The sequence below is a fragment of the Daktulosphaira vitifoliae genome, unplaced genomic scaffold, assembly GCF_025091365.1.
Source record: "Daktulosphaira vitifoliae isolate Bord-2020 unplaced genomic scaffold, ASM2509136v1 Scaffold_3, whole genome shotgun sequence".
Classification (NCBI taxonomy): Eukaryota; Metazoa; Arthropoda; class Insecta; order Hemiptera; family Phylloxeridae; genus Daktulosphaira; species Daktulosphaira vitifoliae.
The window spans coordinates 24,363,648-24,373,701 of record NW_026099574.1 but is presented as its reverse complement, the minus strand read 5'-3'; the positions used below and the strand labels follow the sequence as shown (position 1 = coordinate 24,373,701).

Genomic DNA, 10,054 nt, shown 5'->3' with positions numbered 1-10,054 from the left:
CCGACGATCTATCTTCTATACGCAAATGGCTACCATATTGAAAAATATACTATTTTTGTATGATAATTATGGGTTTTGTATTTTATTTTAATAGAAGTTGATGTTGCTTTTGCAATTATCCATCAATTTTTTAAAATTAAACACTATCTACAGATTTGCATCGAAGCGTTTCTTATGATAGTGATTTTAATCACTGTCAGATTAAATCTATACTGGACCCTACTATGCAATGTCTCCACTATGCCGCGACCCCACTGTGCTACCGTTTTATTTTAATTTTTTTTTAATAAAACAACTTTTAAATTGACTAAACAATTCTTATTATATTTTTAGATGTTGCACAAAATTCTTCTAAGAATTTGGTACGAAATAACAATGATATAGATGTGTTTGAAGAGATGCTGTAAGAATGTTAATATTGTATTGTCTACTACTGAATATTTATTATTAGTTCAAATAAATTTTTAGTGAAACTAACAAACAAATTCATTTTATTTTTTGATTATACACTATTATAAATTAAATTTTAATTTAAATGAGTTTGAAATTTATTTAAAAATTGTTAAGGTATACCTATAGTCCTAACACTTGGTTATGCTGTTCCTAAACAGAGAAATGCTGTCTCTATACATTATAGTTAGATCTAATCAAGTACAATGTCATTATTACTCAGAACGACTTGTTATTTTCGATGATCACACTTATAAATTCTCAGATTACTCCATTGCCCATAATTTTTTTTTTTTTTGTCATTGAATGGAATATGGGAAAATTATGTGGATTAAACAGAATTAAAATTTTTAAACCATAACTAGTTTACTTTATTGAAGTTTATTTTAAGTAGCTAAATAAGATCAAACATATTTGATATTATTATTTTGTTAACATATATTGATATCGCAGAAAATCCTTCTAAAAATTTGATACTTCACACCTATATAGAAGAAACAGGAAGGGTTTGCCTATGACAATCAGAGGAGTGAGATGACCAAGTAACAAATGATAATTGTGAATAATAAATAAATGAACAATTAAAATTATTAATATTTCATGTGTATTAGCAATGGCTGCTCGTGGCTTGGATGACGGGACGATCGCACCCCCTATTAAAATTAATTTAAATAATAAAATCAATTGTTTATTCGTAATTTTTATTAAAAATCCAAATTTTTAAATAGTAAAATACAGTGGACACCCGGTAATCCGACAAACGTTTTGCTGATCAGTGTTGAACTATCGAATTTGTCGGATTATAGAGTATTCCCTAAGACCTCCTATAGTCCGGAACTTTTAACAAAAGGGTACCTTGTAATTTGAAAAATCACAAATCGAAAGATAAGATTTGGTTTTGACAGGTCCTGGTGTGAAGTACAAATCATGCTTTATTATGTATGTCGACTTAATAAATTAAACAACACAATAGAAAGCATATGTTTTATTATAAAATTAATGTCATTAATGCTAGAGAACTTACAATAAACAATAATTTTTCATTAAGGAATACAATTACAATGTAATTGTGTTTAAACTTTTACTAAAATAGTCAAAAATTATGAATAAAAATCATGATATGAATTTAAGCATGAAAATATTTATCAATATTTATTTTTTTTTTGCTTAATATTATTGAAACGCTAGACCAATGCTCTATTCCTCAGTCTTCTTAAAAGTAAAAGTTCGTTGTAGGATGCATCATTCTTCTCAACCCATTCCAAACCCAGTTCAAAGGCGTTAGATGCATCTTGTGCTATCACCTGCGGAGTATTTGCAATTACGTCGTCGTCATCTTCCTGATTTAAGGTTGTATTACTAGTTATTTCTTTTATAATCTCATTGTCAGACATTTCATAAAAAATATTTTCCTCCTTTTCCATTCCATGGTACCAGATTTCCAAATCTTGCGATCTTATCTGTGTTTCAGCAGCAACTTTCTCTATTACTTTCGAAGATACACTGATTTGTGGATCGTTGCTAGGGCTGGTGACTATATCCGGTCATATCTTTTTCTAAGACGATGAAATAATTGACAAAGGTAATGCATTCCACGATTGACAAAGAGCAAAAACCAAGTATTTCATATTGAATTCTTTTAAAGTTTTTTCTATTGGCTGATCTTTTGATACGGCTCTCAGAAGTAGATTTTTCTTATAATCTTGCTTGACAAACTGAATGATATACTGATCCATTGGTTGAATCAGTGCAGTGCAGTTTGGTGGAAGAAACATCACAGTGATGCATTTATCCTCAGTTGTCAGTTCTTCTATAGACGGATGACCGGGAGCGTTATCAATAAGCAATAACGCTTTTTGAGGAAAATCATGATTTTTCAACCATTTTTTAACTTCTGGTACAAAGCATTCATCAAACCACTTCTTAAAAAGGTCTTTTGTCATTCACGCACTTTTTTGACCATAATAAAGTACAGGAAAATTAATGTTTTTGAATGTACGTGGTTTATTCGATTTTCCAACGACCACCATTTTTAGCGCTTGTGTACCCGCAGCATTTGCACATGGTAGTAAGGTTTCACGCTTTTTACTTACTTTTCGCCCAGGTACGGATTTTTCGTTATAGGAAACGAAAGTTTTGTTTGGTATCACACGCCAAGTAAACAATAAACAGTAAACAAAGAATCTAATTTTGAGCACAATAGTGATGGCACAATTGTAACCTGTTCAATCATGAATTATCTACATTAGTGAAGATTTAAAAAAAATACCCAATAATAATAGACTTGTCGGATTACTGGGGTCCACTATAAGTTCTAAGAATGTATTGTTTATTGACAATAGTATATATTAATTTCAAGTTAGAACTAATATAAATAGGGATTTTAAGGCTAATATGTTGTTGGTAACAGACGTGAAAAATCTCATTGACGAATATGATCGGTTATGATAAATCAGACACATGATATTGCCATGGGAAGGGTTGAAATACTTTTATGATAAAAATCATCATGGTAGCTGTGATTCCATACCACAGTTCTTTTTTGTTTGTATTATTATACCATGATGTTAATATGAACTATGAGATATACATAAATTGCTTTTTTTTATTATGCCTAGTTAAAATATTTTATTTATTTTAGAATAGTACATTGCTGAATTTACCTACAAAAAATAATAACCAAGACTTAAAATTTAATCTTACGAATTTGTAGGTTAATATATGTACAATTTCGGTTTATGTATGATTAATTTAACGACATCTCCCGTATATAAGATAAAGAAAAATAACTCTAATATTTATTTTTCCAGAAAATTTTTTCAGTAAATTAATATATGATTGTCATCGAGTACGGTTGTTCCTATTTAGGTGTCACAATTTTTTGAAAAATGCATATTAATTGTTAATGCGTCAAATTTTTACACTGACGCCACTAGTCTGTCGTGTTTTTTTGGAACTTTTTTTTCGAAAAGTAACTTTTGAAGAAATACTTGCCTCAACTATGTTTAAAAATTAAAAATATTTTGATTTGTTTATTTTTCAATAAGTTATGGCAATTTTTAGAAAAAAAGTGAAAAAATGTCGAGATTTACCGATTTTAAAAATCGTAAATTTTTGAGGATTTTCACCATTTACGGGGGAAAAATATTTAATTTTTGAGAGTAATTTCTTCAACACTATACGATTTTTGATAATTTTTCGTATTTTTGAGAAAAATTTTTCCAATGAGAGCTGAATAAAAGTAGTGACAGACACAAAAAAAAAATAGGTCTGGGAATTATATAAATTTATAAATTTTATTAAGTTTTTCTGAACATATCACCAAACAGTACAAATTTTTATTAATTGACTAGTAATGTATTATTATCGAAGTTATAAATTTGGGGAGATTAAAGGAATTTATCCTCTCTATTGGGAGAAATATTTCTTTGTTACTTTATAATTCTATAACAAAATTGCTCAAATTGAGAAATCATAAAAGTGGCTCAAACAAAATGTATATATTCATATAATTACCAGTCCTATTTATGACTAATGAGAAAAAAAATTTTAAATGTTTTTTATTTTTGTTAATCATTTTAAATAGCCATTTTTTAGTCCTTTTCTTTAAAAAATTTAAATGGGTCGATAAGTTCTCGACGATAACAACATTAAGATAAGTATTTATTAAGTTGTAAATACTTTAATACTTATAGTGGGTTAATAGTAAACTTAGGCATTTTTAAATATATTAAACTATGGAATAACTATGGAATAACTATTCGAATTGTTTTTATACAACCGAATAGTTTATTTTTAGCATAAACTTGCAAGTGGGCTTTTTTATATACAGGGTGTTCAGTAAGTCAGGAAACGGGTTTCTATTGTTCTCATTGTTTGTAACAATGAGAACAATAGAAACCCGTTTCCTGACTTACTGAACACCCTGTATATAAAAAAGCCCACTTGCAAGTTTATGCTAAAAATAAACTATTCGGTTGTATAAAAACAATTCNGCCTGTAACAACAACGTGGTTTGCCACTTGCATAACGGCTAGCTATAGTAGCAAGGGTCGCCACCACCTAGGCGAGGTGTCACACCTATCAGATATGATTACCGGACCATAGGTGGAATTTAATTTTAAGTTAATTAAAAGTATAATCTAAGTAATATGTTGTTATATGTATAAATTACTATAATACCTCATGGTTTATTAAACACAATTATGACAATCAAAGTTGTATGTGGTTGATATGTAAAACATACCGTAGCCCGTGTCTAAATTAGAGAATAAGGATAAAATACACGCGAGTAATTAAGTTACTCGCGCAATAAAATAAAAATTACAGTTGAAATTAATAAGGAAATTTAATTTAATTGTTTAAAAAAAAAAGAACATTAAGTTAAACATGGACAAAAATGCGAATGCATCAAAAACCATGTCTACAAATAAAGGCAATACAAATAAAATAAAATATTTAAACAAAACAAACAAATAATATTACAAACATCACGGACGGTATTGAAACACATCCGTTAATGTTAATCGGAAATTAATGAAAAATACCAGGAACGGTCTGGACACTCGCTCCTTAGCGTTGGCTAGAAGAAAAGGGAAACACGTGCTCTCCACACATAAACAAAATTAAGTTAATTTACTATAAATTAAAAATGAAATAAAATAATTAATAAAATATAGCTCATTACATAAATATAATATAAAATAGCACAGTGGGGTCGCGGCATAGTAGGGATGTTGCATAGTATAGATTTAATCTGACAGTGATTAAAATCACTATCATAAGAAACGCTTCGATGCAAATCTGTAGATAGTGTTTAATTCTAAAAAATTGATGAACAAAAGCAACATCAACTTCTATTTTCTTAATTTTACCCAGATTAGTATTTCTTTTAATTATATATTATATAATTTTTAAAATTAATTGTTTTCAAATTATTATTGATTTTAATTTTTAATATGTTAAAAGTAATAATGTTGAGCCTACTTTTTTTGAAAGTTTTAATAATAAAAAAAAATGAATTTATTACCATAACATGTAGTTCAACTTGCAAGTTTTTAAATTGACATTATTAAATAGAAAAAAATGAAATTGTTAAGATTAATATGTGTTAGATGAATGTGAGGTGACGCGATATATTTAATTTAACATGAAAACACTGTAAGTGAGGGAGAGCAGGTCAGTCGATCACATCATACACGTTTGTATTTGTCACAACAGGTATGCCGCTGACACAACGCAATTTATTTTCATTTTTTTCTGTAGGCGTCTAGTAGACCGGAGATTCCGCGTTCTTTTTAATATACGCCGCTGTCTTCAATGTGTTTTTTCCCACTAAAAAACCACCACCTTCGTAACGGTACGGCGGCGCTGCTGTTTTAGACCGGTCCCTGCAACGTATGGCATTGAAAACTAATTTTTTCGCGCTCAATTAGTCGGCCGTTTCGGTTATATCGACGCCAGGTATTTTTGGGTCGAGTATTGCCTTGTCGCCACAGTGTTCAATTTTGAGTTGCTCAACGGCTTGTTATATGCTACGGTGTTTTTTTGTTGCCTTCCCTGCATCTGAAGTGTTACAGTGTTCATCACCTTCAAACGGCAGTGGGTAATTACTAAGAATTTTTTATTGTTTATTTAACGGATTTACAGCCCACATAATATATGTATTAGTTATAAAAAGGGGATATATGTTATTTATTTCATTAGTAATTTGTGCTAATTTCATTTATCATTGGTTCTTGTTGTTAGTTATTTTTTTATCGTAACGGAAAATATCATATTGTGATTATTATATATGTTTTTTTTTTCTTTCTATTTAATATATTGTAAGGCTCAATTTCCACATTTTATATTCTCCTTTTCCTTCCGCTAAGGCATGGCCAAATACGTATAGTGAATCGTAGTTATTAAACGAACAAAAATGTTACAAGAAAAATTCGCAAATTGCCGATACTAAAGAAAATATAGCTGGCATTGCACAATATGCAATCAGGGAATTTTATAATTACTATTTACAGTGCATTTATCAGTAAAGTTAGATTTTTTTACATTTTTATCGTAATAGATCACTTAAATAGAAGTAATAGTAATAATTTCTAATTAACTTTTGGCGTTTAAAAAAATTCTACAATAAAAATATTCAGAATTTAATTATTTTAATGATTATAAATCTAAAAAAACCAATAAAAAAAAAGTTATTCAATTTAGCGTATTATAAAAATTGATTATAATTGTATAAATCCATTGTTAATTCAGGAGAAACTAACAATCATTTTTTTTAGAAATGATTTGTATAGCAATATGTTATCAATAAATTTGGAATATTATAGTCTAGTAGTAGCACACACAAATAGAGTAAAAAATTAATAAATTACAAAGTAAAATTATTTACTTTTGTAGTTGAATACTTTTATCATATCAAATCTAATTCGATAATGAATACTTTAAGAATAATAGAAATTAATGTTTTTAATTGTTTGTATGGAAAAAGCTGGTTAAGCTACTTTTTATTTGAATAAGGAATATTTTTTCGATTTTTAAGAGTAATAACTTAAACTAAATACGAATTGTAATCATTTGACGTATCGTTGAAAAAAGTAGGTCTAGTGAGGGTTGGCAAAATAAATCGTAGCCACGAAAAGAACTACATAGTAAGATAATATAAACATTAATATAAATTTCTTCTCACGAGGGGTGACTATAGTGATAGGATCCTTTATATTTATTGAAGTTGTTGAATCTAAATGAGATAAATATCAAATGATTTGAAAATTTTATTTTAACTCAAAAAAAAATGCAAAATACTAAATGCCACAGACGGATTTGAACATCGTACCCTAAGCGTGAAAGACGCAGATGTTACCCATTTGGGAACTGTTCGTTATTATTGTCTTCTGATAAAAATGGCTATTTAAGCTAACTTGAATTTAAAAATTACTTTTTCGACTTTAAAAAAGTAAAAAACTTTTAATAAGTTTAATTTCTTATGTCTTATGAACTTTATTCTATGTCAATTAAATTATATAATATTTATGAAAGGCAGTGTATTCCCCTAATAAGATATTTTAAAATAAAATAAAATACAAAAACCGGGATTTAAAAAAATAAATTGCATATTTTTGAATACGATTGCCATTTGCGTATAGATGATAGGTCGTCGGGACAAATTTCTTTTTTTAATTTTATAGTATATAACATAACCNTTTGTTTTTATTTTATAGCACATAAAATAAGCTTTAATTTGATATATGTTTAAAGAACGCAGTATTTTCGGAACATTTTTAAAAATTAAGTTGAAAAAGTTAGTTTTTGTAAAAAAGTTGCTATTTTAAATCTCCTCCAATGAGCAGGTTAAGTGTTAGATTTTCAAAAAAATGATATCAAATGAAAGGGAAATATCTAAGGTTTCAATATAAAAAAATATTATTTTGATTTGTTAATATTTGAAAAAGTTATAGCAGTTTTAATTACAACAAAAATTCTTATAGAAGTTGATTTTTATCGCAAATATTACATTTTTTTTTAAACTTCGCACAGCAATTTGCCCATAGTAGATAAGATGTCGGGACAAATTATTTTTTTATTTTATAGTACATAAAATAAGCTTTAATTTGATATATGTTTGAAGGACGCAGTATTTCCGGTACATTTTCAAAAATTAAGTTGAAAAAGTTAATTTATGAAAAAAAGTTGCTATTTTAAATCCCCTTCAATGAGCAGGTTAAGTGTTAGATTTTCAAAAAAATGATATCCAATGAAAGGGAAATATCTAAGGTTTTAGTATAAAAAAAAGTTATGTTGATTTGTTTATTTTTGAAAAAGTTATGGAAGTTTTAAGAAAAAAAAATGACAAAATTTATCGATTTTTAAATTTGTAATTTTTTTGGAGATTTCCCCCATTTGCGGGGAACGAGGGAAAATTTTTCAATTTTTAAGGATAATGTCTTCAACTAGATACGATTTGTGATCTTTTGACGTATTGTTAAAAGAAATCGGTCCAGTGAGAGCTGAGAAAATGTAGTGACAGACACAAAAAAAAAAAATTAATTAATTAATTAACAGATCATGGTAAAATTAATACCTTCTCAGCTTCGCATTGAAGCTAATATATTCATTAAAACTAATTGGTGGTAGGCAAAACTTGTTTTAGATTTTTTTGTTTATAAAAAAATCAAACGAATATAAGGTGAATAATTAATAATGAAATATTTATATTCATTAGAGTGATACAAGAGTGTATATAATAAAACAAATCAAATCTTTTAAAAATCCTATGAAAAAGTTCTTATAAATAGATTTTTACATGTAATATGTTGTGATGTTATAAGCTGTTCGATTTTTGAACCCAATTGAACTCTTAGTGTTCACTGGGGTTCACTTTTTTTTATTAAAAAAATAGGAGAAATTAGATCTATAAGATAAATAATGTCAATATATTAGTTTGAATTTTATATACAATTTAATCATAAGTTAAATACTTTAAATAAATATAATCATATACAATTTAAAATTAAGACAAATAACTATTAATTATAAAATACATTTTTACTGAACAGTAGTTTAACAATAAATCAGATTATTAAAAAAAAAAAAAAAATTTTCAATTGGATTTTGATTGAGCTACAAATCATTTGATGGCTGAACAGAAATATGACCTCTATGATCTGTATCACCCGAAGAAGATGATGAACCTGAATATGATCGACTTCTACTCCTTAAACGTACATCAGATGGAGTATCCATATTTTTCTTTTTCTTATTCTGTTTGCTCTTTTTTACCTTCTTTTTCCTTTTTCCATACACTATATCAGCTCTCATGGGCAATGCTTGTGGCTGATGAGTAATAGTTGCTTCATCATCAGATGATGAGGATTCTATTGTAAATCTTCTTCGTCTTGAACTAGATGAAGATCCAATTCGAGATAAGTGCACAGGACATCCAGCTGTATCAGCTAGTGGAGATGAAAATAATCTCCTTCGTCTAAGATTATATCTAAAATTAAAGAATAAAAATTGATGTACTACAAATAAAATAAAAACAATTTATTTGACTTGATTAAAAAAATGGTAAAAAATAATTCAACAGAAAAATGATTTAAGAATTGTTTAATTAATTAATTTGAATATTGTTTGTTAGAATAGGGAAACTGTATTATGACTTTTCCTAAATAAAATGCCATAATATAATATACAGTGTTTTAGACCTAACTAACAATTTACTTTAAGATATATTTGAAGATTTGTCATTTAGATCTGAAACACCTGTATATGGTAAGACTTTACCATTGTCATAAGTTATAATGGCAAAACATAAGAAAATCATCACCAAATCTAAATATTTTTCATATTAATTTTTATAATATAAAATAGTTACCTATTAGTAGGTCGATCTAAGGAATTACGTATTCCTGTAGAAGTAGATGGTTGATCTCTAATTGAAAAATCATATGCATCAACAGGTCTGAATGGTTGACTAAGAATTTCATTATCTGAATCTTCACTAATACTACTGCTTACCACAATAAGTTCTTCACTTTCAGAATCAACAATAATTGTATCGTTCAAAGATGGCAGTGTCCTAACATTAGTAGGTGGATTAACAGGA

At 27.6% G+C, this 10,054-nt stretch overlaps 2 protein-coding genes across 15 annotated transcripts in view; one reads left to right on the top strand and one right to left on the bottom strand.

The window, feature by feature from the left end:
• The window catches only part of LOC126900180 (uncharacterized), a 3,166-nt gene extending 2,636 nt beyond the window's left edge, over positions 1 to 530 (top strand). For all 14 annotated transcript variants that reach the window (XM_050675681.1, XM_050675680.1, XM_050675679.1 and 11 more), the window contains one exon: positions 334 to 530. In XM_050675681.1, coding sequence (XP_050531638.1) covers positions 334 to 407 — 74 coding nt within the window. In that variant the 3' untranslated portion in view covers positions 408 to 530. The remainder of the gene's footprint in view (positions 1 to 333) is intronic.
• Positions 531 to 8,824: 8,294 nt separating this feature from the next.
• LOC126902092 (uncharacterized) overlaps positions 8,825 to 10,054 on the bottom strand; it is a 2,965-nt gene continuing 1,735 nt past the window's right edge. The window contains exons 2-3 of the mRNA XM_050679115.1: positions 9,824 to 10,027; positions 8,825 to 9,442 (exon numbers count right to left, since the gene is read on the bottom strand). Of these exons, the coding sequence (XP_050535072.1) occupies positions 9,070 to 9,442; positions 9,824 to 10,027 (577 nt within the window). The 3' untranslated portion in view covers positions 8,825 to 9,069. The remainder of the gene's footprint in view (positions 9,443 to 9,823; positions 10,028 to 10,054) is intronic.